Raw genomic sequence first — 12337 nt, forward strand, 5'->3', positions numbered from 1 at the left:
CTCTGGGAATCAGTGAATCAGAAAAGCTTACTTTTTAAAAAATTTTGTACAATGTTCTTTTTTTTTTTTGAGGAAGATTAGCCCTGAGCTAACTACTGCCAGTGCTCCTCTTTTTGCTGAGGAAGACTGGCCCTGAGCTCACATCCGTGCCCACCTTTACTTTATAGGTGGGATGCCTACCACAGCATGGCTTGTCAAGCGGTGCCATGTCCAGACCTGGGATCCGAACCAGCGAACCCCGGGCTGCAGAGAAGTGAAACGCGTGAACTTAACTGCTGCGCCACTGGGGCTAGCCCCATACAAATTTTGTACAATGTTCTTACTATGGACCAGGCATAGAGCTCAGTACTTTATAAGCATCACTTTTTCCCAACTTTTGAAGTTTTTAATTATTTTTTTGGTTTTTGTTCTTCAAATTTATAAACACCATTTTTGAAAAATCGTGGTGATCTCATTTAAAGCCTCATCACAACCCTTTAAGATAATAACATAGTAACTGTTGACGCCGGACTACACTGCCTCCAGGAGGCAGAGAATTAAAAGCACATGCTCTCAGCCACCTTGCCACAAGGCCAGTGCGCCACTTAAAGCAAGTGAGGGCATCTGTGATGGGCATGCATTCAACGGTGTACTGGAGCAGAGCGCTTCTGAGAGCCATCGTTAAATTGTCAGGAATTTTGTGAGCAGGTTGTAAAACCATTGATAGCTTGAAATTGGCCATGGTCAGAGTATTTACACCATGGAAAGTGGCAAATGCTGTAAATCAGAGCTCCTCCTTCCCAACCTGGAGAGGTGGTTGTTCAACATTTACCAGCACATGACTGGTCACCACACTTTCTCTAAAATGATAAAGGAGAACAAATGTGTCTGAATAAGGAAATAAGCAGGTCTGCTTGAGGGTAGAAATGAGGTTTGTCAAGGGCCAATGTGTGTACCTAAGAGTATGTTAGTGTGCAGTTGACGGGATGAATAGTTAAATCTGAGGTCATGAGTGTGAGTGAGGGATCAGTGTGTGTAACCTAAGTCATACAGTGTGAGTCAAAGAGTGAGAAACGAAGCAGGTGTGTCCAGATGGTATCAGTGAATGCCTAAGGTACCAAGGTTTTGTGTTAAGACTGGTGTAGTAAGAATGAGCGTGTGAGGGCCAGCCCGATGGCGCAGCAGTTAAGTGCGCACGTTCCACTTATCGGCAGCCCGGGGTTCGCCGGTTCAGATCCCAGGTGCAGACATGGCACTGCTGGGCAAGCCATGCTGTGGTAGGCGTCCCACGTGTAAAGTAGAGGAAGATGGGCATGGATGTTAGCTCAGGGCCAGTCTTCCTCAGCAAAAAGAGGAAGATTGGCAGTAGTTAGCTCAGGGCTAATCTTCCTCAAAAAAAAAAAAAAAAAAGAATCAGTGTGTGTATGTATAGGGCTAGAGTGTTTTTATGGAGGGGGTGGGTAGGTATATTGGAGGTGGTCAGTGGGTACGAGATTGTGTCTGAAAAGGCTAGTATGTGTTGGAGGGGACAAATCTGTGTCGGAGAAAGTATAAGTTTGTGTCTTATAGGAGCTTATGCTATCTGAGTTTAGTGTCTCAGGGTACATATGAAAGTGAATCTGAAGGTATGACTCTGAAAGGCTGAATGATTGTTTTAGCTTTGGTCCTTGCATCCTTTAAGATTATATTCCGCTTCAAATAACAGGAAAACACACAATAACAGTAGCTTTAGCATGATAGAACATTATCTCTCTTTCTCATAAACATCCAGAAGCAGGCAGCCCTGGGCTGGTGTGACAGCTCTGCTCCACAAAATTCTCAGGGACCCAGGCTCATTGGGCTCATGGTTCCCTCATCCCTCAAGGCCCAAAATGGCAACTAAATATTCTGCCACCAATCTCTGCTCCCATCCTTTTTTATCCTTTTACTTGAAACGTCTCTAGGGGGCCGGCCTGGTGGCGCAGCGGTTAAGTTCGCACGTTCCGCTTCTTGCCGGCCCGGGGTTTGCCGGTTTGGATCCCAGGTGCAGACACGGCACCGCTTGGCACGCCATGCTGTGGTAGGTGTCCCACATATAAAGCAGAGGAAGATGGGCACGGATGTTCCAGGCTTCCTCAGCAAAAAAGAGGAGGACTGGAAGTAGCTAGCTCAGGGCTAATCTTCCTCAAAAAAAAAAAAAAAAAACCAACAACAACAAACAGAAACCTCTCTGGTAATATTATTCACATTCATGCTTTCATCTTGATCTGTAGCCCAGTCTAGCTCTTTCTGTAGAACTTTAGACCAGTACATCCAAATGACAATTGGCCGTTTCTCCTGTGATGCCTCACAGACTTCAAGTCCAATATATTCAGAAACTACTCATAAGTATTTGCCCAACTTCATCCTTGGTCTCCTCCCACCCCCAATGGCACCACCCTGTTGCCCAAGCCAGGAAACTGAGCATCCTGCTGACTTTTCCCACTCACTCTGCCCTGATCTTAGCAGTTTTCCCATTCCACCTTCTTAATATGTCCTGAATCTGTCCCATTCTCTCTATCCTTACTGCCACTGTCTTAGTTCCGGCCCGCATTTCTAGTTTGGACGGCTATAACCGACTTAATTAAGTCTAGGTTGCCACTAATTTTTTAAAACAAAAATTTGAGGGGTTGGCCCCGTGGCCGAGTGGTTAAGTTCGCGCGCTCCGCTGCAGGCAGCCCAGTGTTTCGTCGGTTCGAATCCTGGGCGCCGACATGGCACTGCTCATCAAACCACGCTGAGGCGGCGTCCCACATGCCACAACTAGAAGGACCCACAATGAAGAATAGACAACTATGTACCGGGGGGCTTTGGGGAGAAAAAGAAAAAAAAAATTGACCTTATTCCTCGCTGACTTAAGAATCCTCCGTTAGCTCCTTGTTTGTTAGACTCAGTACGTTATCAAAATCACCTATGGAGCTTCTTAAACAAACAGATGACCGATTCCACCCCAAACCTGACGAATAACAATCACAGCTGATATTTATTTATGTGCCAGGCATTGTACTAAATGCTTTGTTATCTATTTTCTGACTTAATCCTCACAATGACTTCATGCGTTAGTACTACTCTTTCACAACTGTAGAAGGTGGGACACAAGAGATTAAGGAATTTGCCTGAAGTTACCAGACCATATGCAGTGGAAGTGAACTATGGAGCCAGGCAATCTAACTCCAGAGTCCAAGTTATTAACCGTAAGGCCTTTCCCAGTCAGAATTTCTGCGCGTGATTCCAAAAGGGAAGCTCCAACAGCGTGGAATGGATTCTGTTTTATGCTCAATACGGAATCCTTGGAGCTCAACTCAGGACCTGACACTTAGTAGGCAGCTAATGAGCACTGTTGGCCTCCAGACGATGGCGGTGGAGGGGCCGTCGAGGGAGGGAGGGAGGGTCCGAGGCGTCCACGACGGTGCGGAGCACGAGGCCGCACAAAGCCGACAGGCTCTCGGCATCCCGGCCGCCCGCCCTCCCCGCCGCCAAGCTTCGCGGAGCTGGGCCACCCGCGGAAGGCGGGGCCGCCGGGCCCCTGGCGGAGGGAGACTTTCGGCCCCGCGGAAGGAAGTGGACGCATAGCTTCCGGCGCGCGGAGATGACGCGCGGCCCGCGCTTCCGCATTGGGGAGCCGGCGGCGGATCTCCGGACGCGGGGAGCTGGGGTCCCGGCAGCGGGGCGGCCCGCGGGCCCTGGGCGGGGATGCACCGCCGCGGGGTGGGAGCCGGCGCCATCGCCAAGAAGAAGCTTGCCGAGGTGAGGGCAAGAAGGAAGACCCACGGCCGCCCCTGACCCGCCAGAGCGACGTCTCTCGGAGCAGAGCTCTGTAGCCTCTCATCGCCTCCCGACAGAATCTGACACGGGCTTCTCGCGTCCCTGGAAACTGAGTTTCTCTAGCTTCCGGTGGATTGGAATGTCAGCATCCCCAGATCCACCAGCCCTTTCCCCTGCTTCCCCAAATTTAACTACAGACGAGTCGTCTATTCGACTTCCTCATCCCTCTCCCTAAGAAAAACCATTTAAGAGAGACCCTCCTCTTTTCATACTTCTGCTGAGGCAGTGCAAGTGGGAGCCTCCAGCGCCCACTCTCTCAACTCATGTCGGTCTCTTTGTCTGACAGGCCAAATATAAGGAGCGAGGGACTGTCTTGGCTGAGGACCAGCTGGCCCAGGTGAGTCGGTTGGAGGGCTCCAGGCAGGAAGGGAGACCTGACAAGGCTGGACAGGGCACCTTTGATATAAACTAGATTGTTTGGATTGAACTAAAAATAGAGTATTTTGGCAAACCTCGATTTATGGGCTGCTGAGATCTTTTAGGGGACTTGCTAATAACAATGGTGACAAACATGTTTGAGTGATTACTTGCTTATATCGTCCCAGGCACGTGCCCATTTTTTTTCTTTCTTCCTTCCTTCCTTCCTCCCTCCCTCCCTCAGCTAACATCTGCCGCCAATCCTCTTTTTGCTGAAGAAGGCTGGATCCAAGCTAACACGTGTGCCCATCTTCTTTATATGTGCATATATACATGCATGCATGCCCTCTGCTTTATATGTGGGACACCTGCCACAGCATGGCTTGACAAGCAGTGTGTAGGTCCAAAGCGGGGCACCCTGGGCTACCAAAGCAGAATGTGTGAACTTAACTGCTGTGCCACTGGGCTGGCCCCCATTTTCATTACATATACTATCTCCTTTTTTTCTTTGCCCCAAAGCCCCGCAGTACACAGTTGTATATTCTAGTTCTTCTGTGGTCCTTCTGGTTCTGCTGTGTGGGACGCTGCCCCAGAATGCTTTGCGAGCAGTGCTAGGTCCCCGCCCAGGATCTGATCGGATGAAACCCTGGGCTGCCGAAGCAGAGCACAAACTCGACCCCTCGGCCACAGGCCGGCCCCTGCATACACTATGTTTTTCATTTCTCCTCCCAGTTCTGTCAGGAAGGAACTCTATTCTTCCCAGTTTAGAATTGAGGATACTGAAGTGTTGAGTAATTTATCCGAGGTTATATGCTTAGTAAGTGGTAGAGCTGTTTGATTTCGGTCTTCTGGGGTTTTTATTTTAAATGCCTAAGAATAACATGAAAATATTGCCTAACCTGTGGCACCCTCTGCCACCACCATCATATCTAGGTGCAGACCAGAAATGTGTGTGAGTGATGGGGTTGCGGCTCCTGCACGGGTTCCTTCTTAGCGCTTCCCTTTTCTGTCCGTGCCCTGAGTTTACTCAGTTACTGTGCCTCGTGAAGAAGAGGAGGCGGTGAAGCAGGGAAGTGGGCCCTTGAACTGAGGAGAGATAGTAGACCCAGGCTCTGCTCTTCAAAAGCTCCCACTCACAGGGGAGATGACATGCGGAAATCAATTAGAAATGGTGATTATAATAATTCATAAGTTTCTAATATGTAGCAAATGAGGAGATGCTGGCCCAGGAGTGGTTACTCTTGGGGTAGAAGATAGGCTTCGTTAGTTAGGGAAAGAGAAGGGGTGATAGGATGTAGGAAAATCCCCACACCATTTGTGCTTAGTTTTGGAATGTAATCCGGTAGACCCACACCCCTCCCTCAGGGATTCCTTATCTGGAGTTGATGCCCAAGGAGGTCCATGAGTCAGAGATGAAAGAACACTGCACACCTAATTCATGCCAGGCTTCCTTTCTGTCAGTGGCTGAAGATTTCCCACTGGGTGAATCCTGCATTCCCTCATTTTTAAGACAAAATGGATTATTAGGTGCACCTTAAATTTAATAACAGTTTTTCTGGGAAAAAGAAAAGAAGTACCACATTAGACGTGCACATCGTTAGATGCTTCCTGACTTTAGAACAAGAAGATGTGAAAAAGTGTGTTTTAGAATTGAGGAAACATGACAGCATCTCATTTCTTCTGACACTACTGTGAAGGAGAGGCAAGGATAGCAAGAAAGGGAACAGTGAACAGCATGATGTTAGGCCTGAAGGAGACGGGTTATTTCAGCCTTTGCCCTGCCACTGAGCAAGGGACCTATTTTTGGCATCTGATTATCACCTGGCTGTGCTGCCCCTAATCTCCCTCTTGTGCATCCTGCAGATGTCAAAGCAGTTGGACATGTTCAAAACCAACCTGGAGGAATTTGCCAGCAAGCACAAGCAGGAAATCCGGAAGAACCCTGAGTTCCGGGTGCAGTTCCAGGACATGTGTGCCACCATTGGGGTGGATCCTCTGGCCTGTAAGGAGTTGTCTCTAGGGGTCCAGTGTTCTCCTTGGGTTCCTAAGGGACAAAAGCTCACCTCGTTGTCATCACTACTGTTGGGGTATCCTCTAGAAGGGCCTACAGGGAGATCCAGGGGATGCAGTCTTTCGGGAGTACCTAGCAGGATGGCTGTGCAGTTTGATGGGAAAGATGGAGAGGCTGCACTGCAGGCTGAGGAGTCAGTGTACATGATCTTCCCTTGAACGATCTACTGTGGAATTTTGTTATGGTTATTTTTTCTCTTTATTAAAAAATACTGAGTTTTAATAAAAGTTGTATGTGATCATGTAGTCAATCAACAAAGGAGAAAAAACAAGAGAAAGTAGAAGTTCCTGACCCTGTTCCTTAATTGCAGAGATCAAGTACTGTTAACAGTTTAAAGTGTATCTTTCTAGATACCTTTGTCATATTTATAAACTTTTTTTTACTTATATGGGATTATGCTATAATTACTACTCTGTAACTTGGATTTGTCACTCAAGAAAATATTGTCTTCAGTGGTTTTTTTTTTTTGAGATTTTATTTTTCGTTTTTCTCCCTAAAGCCCCCCAGTACATAGTTGTGTATTTTTAGTTGTGGGTCCTACTAGCTGTGGCGTGTAGGATGCCGCCTCAGCATGGTTTGATGAGCGGTGCCATGTCCGCGCCCAGGATTTGAACTGACAAAACTCTGGGCCACCGCAGCGGAGCATGAGAACTTAACCACTCGGCCATGGGGCCAGCCCCTTCAGTGGATTTTTGAATGCCAGGTCTGCATAGTCTTTCTCTTAGCCTCGTGTAGACCATGTATCCCATTACATTTCACTGTATGCTTTGAGAAAGGAAAACTCATTTTTTATAGAATCTTGGGCCAGAAGTAGCAGCCAAATAGAAATGCCTTTTAGACTGCTCACCCTTTAGAACTGTCTCACCCTCCCTCTTCCTGAGCTTCTCCCCAGGCGGCTGCGAGGGAGGGAGGCTGAGATGGCAGATGAGATCACTAAGGCTCAGGCCACTCGGCCTGGTGGGGACACGATCTTCGGGAAGATCATTCACAAGGAAATCCCAGCCAAAATCATTTTTGAGGATGACCAGTGCCTTGCTTTCCATGACATTTCCCCTCAAGTGCCAACACATTTTCTGATGATACCCAAAAAACATATATCCCAGATTTCTGTAGCAGAAGATGATGATGAAAGTCTTCTTGGACATTTAATGATTGTTGGCAAGAAATGTGCTGCTGATCTGGGCCTGAAGAACAGTTACCGAATGGTGGTGAATGAAGGTTCAGATGGGGGCCAGTCTGTCTATCATGTTCATCTCCATGTGCTTGGAGGTTGGCAGATGAATTGGCCTCCTGGTTAAGCATGTTTTAGGGATAATTTTCACTTATCTAGTCAGTGATCAAGTTTGCAAATTCCAGTATGTTAAATGGTACCCTTATTTTTGCCTGTGTATGGAGAGATTGAGAAATAATTTTAAAAAGCCATACACAATAAAAGATACTGTTGCATGGTTAAAAAAAAAAAAAGAACTGTCTGAGCCCGTTCTTTAACGGGAGCCACCGAGAGTCCGATCGTGTTGAGGAACGTGAGTAGTCAGTGGAGCAGAAGGGTCTAAGGCCAGGCAGGGAAGGCTTCCCATCAGATAGTGTTTCATCTGGCTTTGAAGGAAAAGGTGGAACTAATGAATAACCCAGCTTTTGTTTTCCTGTCTTTTAGCGGGAAAGGGATTTTGGTCTGAGATGCTCGGCGTGGGAGACTTCTATTATGAGCTGGGCGTCCAGATTATTGAAGTGTGCCTGGCTCTGAAGCACCGGAATGGAGGTGAGAGAGGCTAGGTCCTGTGGCTTGGACTTTGGCCTTCTCTGAGAGGGAGAAAACGTTGAAAGATGATCTTTCCCATCCTGCAGTCTGCAGACCAGTAAGGGCTCGAGAAGCTGTTTGGTCTTGAGAAGCATCTTAGCTGCTTCATGCAGTTGAATCCATGGCAGGTCTCTGTCGCCAAGGGGAAATGGAATTTCCTGAATGATTGTCTCTATTCTCCAAAGACCTAGCCCCTGGTCATTACAGAAAATAGTAGGGAGGTAGGATGTAGGCCTTTCTCCCTGACGCATGATGTCCCTGGGTTATGATTTGCTCATTAGTAACTGCAGGCCTGCGCTGCCTCTCCAAGGTGTGGAGACTCTCTGATGAGTCTCTGTGCTCCCAAAAATCTTACCTTAAAAATGGTTATCCAGCGGAGTCATCTTAATAAACACATGGAGTGGTCTGTGTTGAAGTCAGGTAACAAAGAAAGAAAACTTAAAAGCAGTTGGAAATCACTGGCTGTGAACAGACACAGCCTTGATGTCAAGAGAGCATTTATGGTTTTTCAAAGCTGCTGCTGCTGCTGCTTTTGTTTGTTTTAGTCACAGAGGTAATCCTTCATCTGCCTTCTGTGCCCGCTCTCCAATAGGTCTCATAACTCTGGAGGAGCTCCATCAGCAGGTGTTGAAAGGAAGGGGCAAATTTGCCCAGGACGTCAGCCAGTAAGTCTTGCCTTCTAGCCCCTTGGAGTATAGAAAGCTCTTTAAAAATCAGATGGAAATGTTTTCTCCCTATCGCTCGTATATCTAGGTTAGGAATCATTTTTATTCCTCTTTATGATCAGAAAAAAATGTTTTCATTTTAGAAAACTGAAAATACAGAGAGAGATTAAAAAACCAAAAACCACCCATTATTTCTCAGCTGGGAGATTGCAACTGTTAAACATTTTGGCATATTTCCTTCTAAGCGTTTTTTTCATGTATACATATGTAGTTTTTTAACATACTTAGGGTTGTGTGCACTCTTGAGATGATTTGAGGTCAAGGAGACTAGAGCAGGCTCTGAGAAAGGCTAGGGAAGGCGTTAGGGGTCAGAAGATGGGGTATAAATTGACTCGGTTCACCAGCCTCTATGTGTGATTCCAATTTGAGAAAAGGTAAAAAAGCCTTGTCAGTATGTGGGCTGAAGATGTGGTCCACACGTTGTTTTGTGGGTTTTCTTTTTCCCTAATTTGAGTTAGTTGTCAAGAAACCGGAAAACCTGGCCTTATTGGGGCTGTATTTCCACATGGCAATAATCGCTGGGTTGCCCCCTTTAAAATGGGTAAGCATTCTCTATTTTGCCATAGTTCACACTACTCCCTATTGTCTCTTATGTTCAGCTCATTCAAGCACATTGCCTGATGGGCTCCTTTGGGCATATTTTGACCTGTGTCTGGTGTTGGAATGGGTTGCTGAGTGGAGAGCCTGGCTCCTATACCATCTCCCTTGAATGTCCAAGCACCATTTGGTGCCCTTTAACCCTGCCTTTTTACTGACATAGTTAAATATTGTGCAGCCTTTTAAGTTTTCTCTCAGGGTATCCTGCCCAGGGCAGAGCTGAAACTGCATTGTTGCTAGGTCTGGTCTGCCAAGGATCTTTAAGCAGCTCTTCCTCACCTCAGAGACGACCTGATCAGGGCCATCAAGAAACTAAAGGCACTTGGCACTGGCTTCGGTATCATCCCTGTGGGTGGCACTTACCTCATTCAGTCTGTTCCAGCAGAGCTCAATATGGATCACACTGTGGTGCTGCAGCTGGCGGAGGTACTGTACTGGTGTGCCAAGAGAGTGTGTGTGGGGGCACGTGTGTGCTCGTGGGTGCCTGCACATGCACGTAAGGGTGTCTGGGAGGGGATTCTGAAGCAGCTCTGATCTCCTCCCCATCCTTCAGGTCTTGCTGAAACTGTCTAATGGATGCATTATCCAGACCTGTGCTTATTTAGCAGACATTTATTGAGCAGCTGTGGTGCAGAGCCCTGGGCTAGGCTGTGGGGCATAGAACGATGGGAACCATATAGTTCCTGCTCTCAAGGAGCTTACAGTCTAGTGGAGTAGACAGACATGCAGACAACTAACTATATTTCCTTGGGTAGACAAATTCTTTGATGTCTTCTTAAAACTACTTTATGGATTCTTCAAAACAAATGTTTAATCTTGTTTGCCATGCCCCTGTTCCTCAGCGTGCCTTAAACATATACCATCTTCCCCCAAATTCTTATCATGTATTTAGGGAAGACATACTCAGTTTTCTTAATTCTATAATGTAGAACAAAACTAAATAAGGGAGGGGCTCTTCTCGATCGGGGAATGGGTAGGGTGAGGCAGGGCAAAGGCCGAATATGTAAATATTTTAGATTATGAACAGTTTATGATTATCACCATTCCTTCCTACCAGTTAATCATTCTGAATCTTCTCTTGTCATACTCAAGTTCTGTGAGAAAGTCTGAATTAATATTTCAGTGCCAAGGACACTACTTTTTAAGACCGAACCCCTCAACCTCTGTCACCCTGAAAATCACTTGTTCTCTCCTGGGACCTCTAAAACGTTCTTGTTCTGTGGTCACTTAGGCTTCACCCAAGGGGAGTTCTTCCTTCTGTCTGGTTAAATCACTTGTCCCTGGGTTCCAAGGGAAAGCACACTGTTAACTTACTCCCCATTCTTCCTTGCTTCAGAAAAACGGCTACGTGACTGTCAGTGATGTCAAAGCCAGTCTTAAGTGGGAGACGGAGCGAGCACGGCAAGTGCTGGTATGTGACTTGCAGGATGGCCCAGAAAGACAGGCCCCAGATGGGAGTGGGTGAGTCGATAGGTACCACACAGGTAGGAGCTTAAGCCTCACTCTGCTGGCCTCTTGCCTTAAAGGCTGCTGCTGCCACACTAGAAGTGACCCGCAGCAGTTCTGTGAAGACGGCACTGAGAGGTAGAACTCACAAAGGCAGGCTTCAAACCCTGGCGTGTGTGTAGAATCAGGCTGCCGCTGCTACTGGGGAGTCACCAACACCTGCTCCCCCTTCCTGACCTCTAGAGCTAGGTCAGATGGTTAATATAGTTTGTACTGGAAGTAAGACTGTTAGTGCAGAGTGAAGGGAACTATTAACTACTTACGATAATTACACAGCTAAAATTATATGCTATTATATTGCATATTATATAGTTTTATATATACAAATTTCATGATACTAAGACTGATGTGAAGAGGGAGTAGCATGAAAATGTGGCAGCCCTGGCTTTCACTACCTTCCTTATCCAGGCAGTTAACTGTAGACTTAATTCCATCTGAAAGTGGGGATCACCAACATCTGCTTAATGATACTGGGCAGAACCAACCCATCTTGAGCCTATTTCCAGCTGTAAAAACTGAGTCCATTCTAATACTAATATGGCTCTTACATTTTCTTCTCCAGAAAGGTTTACCCACATCTGCCTGTTACCTAGTAAGTTAACTGATAGACAGTGATCTCCATTTTGCTTTAGGGAACAGGAGTCAGTGATTTGCTCAAGGCCATATAGCAAATATTTCTGTAGCCCTACATTCCTTCCACATCACTCTACTTGTCTTTACCCTCTTTCTCAGCAGCACAGGTTAAGTGACTTGGTGCCCTTTTTTACACCTCAGGCAAAGGTCAAGGCCAAAGAGATCACTCCAGTTTGGTTTTGTAAATGTGTGAAGGCACTCGTGGATTTAGTCTGAAAACCCCAGTGAAGCCAAAATAGCTATGGGGATTGTTTCTATCCCACCTGTGGAAACTCCCCTTTCTCAAACGACTCTTCCTCCCTTCCCCTCCAGGAACACCTGCTGAAAGAAGGGCTGGCCTGGCTGGACCTGCAGGCCCCAGGCGAGGCCCACTACTGGCTGCCCGCTCTCTTCACTGACCTCTACTCCCAGGAGATCACCGCTGAGGAGGCCAGAGAAGCCCTCCCCTGACTCTGGGAGCACGGGAGGGGGCACACGGCAGACAGGGAGAAGAGGGAGGAGCTGTTGGTGAATAAAACCTGGACAACTTTGTTTAAAAAAAAAAGAAAGAAAAAATCTTCCAAGTTTTTTCTTCCCTCAATATTCTTTACCCATTATTTTATTTTTTAAAGTGCCTTCACATTGCATCTTTATTGGAGAAAACCTCATTTATCCAGTAAGGATAACCTGAGTAACAGATAATAGCGAGCACGTATAAAATGACTTGCACAGGCCATCTACAAGTTTCTGGTAGAGCTGGGGTTGAATGAAGGCCGTCTGTCTCCTGGCTAGACATTCTAGTCTCGTTGTAGCCCTGAGACATAAATTACAGCCTCTGTTAATTCAAAC

The 12337-nt window shown here is 46.8% G+C and overlaps 2 protein-coding genes across 2 annotated transcripts; both read left to right on the forward strand.

The window, feature by feature from the left end:
• Nucleotides 1-3540: 3540 nt before the first annotated feature.
• SNF8 (SNF8 subunit of ESCRT-II) lies at nucleotides 3541-12336 on the forward strand. Its single transcript, XM_014833622.3, has 8 exons — nucleotides 3541-3744; nucleotides 4109-4159; nucleotides 6043-6181; nucleotides 7905-8009; nucleotides 8641-8713; nucleotides 9655-9796; nucleotides 10707-10781; nucleotides 11822-12336. The coding sequence occupies exons 1-8, from the start codon at nucleotides 3691-3693 to the stop codon at nucleotides 11957-11959; spliced, it is 777 nt and encodes a 258-aa protein (XP_014689108.1). The 5' UTR covers nucleotides 3541-3690; the 3' UTR covers nucleotides 11960-12336.
• Nucleotides 7044-7686, forward strand: LOC106826340 (adenosine 5'-monophosphoramidase HINT1). Its single transcript, XM_044744414.2, has one exon. It carries the CDS (start codon nucleotides 7168-7170, stop codon nucleotides 7546-7548), a length of 381 nt encoding a protein of 126 aa, XP_044600349.2. The 5' UTR covers nucleotides 7044-7167; the 3' UTR covers nucleotides 7549-7686.
• Nucleotide 12337: the final 1 nt, after the last annotated feature.

The sequence above is a fragment of the Equus asinus genome, chromosome 13 (genome assembly GCF_041296235.1).
Source record: "Equus asinus isolate D_3611 breed Donkey chromosome 13, EquAss-T2T_v2, whole genome shotgun sequence".
Classification (NCBI taxonomy): Eukaryota; Metazoa; Chordata; class Mammalia; order Perissodactyla; family Equidae; genus Equus; species Equus asinus.

Excerpts from the sequence above, each read along its gene's own strand:
- SNF8 (XM_014833622.3), top strand. The coding sequence starts at position 3,691 with ATGCACCGCCGCGGGGTGGGAGCCGGCGCCATCGCCAAGAAGAAGCTT. Across the intron at positions 4,160-6,042 it reads CTGAGGACCAGCTGGCCCAG|ATGTCAAAGCAGTTGGACAT; the intron begins GTGAGTCGGTTG and ends TGCATCCTGCAG. Across the intron at positions 6,182-7,904 it reads TGGGGTGGATCCTCTGGCCT|CGGGAAAGGGATTTTGGTCT; the intron begins GTAAGGAGTTGT and ends CCTGTCTTTTAG.
- LOC106826340 (XM_044744414.2), top strand. The coding sequence starts at position 7,168 with ATGGCAGATGAGATCACTAAGGCTCAGGCCACTCGGCCTGGTGGGGAC.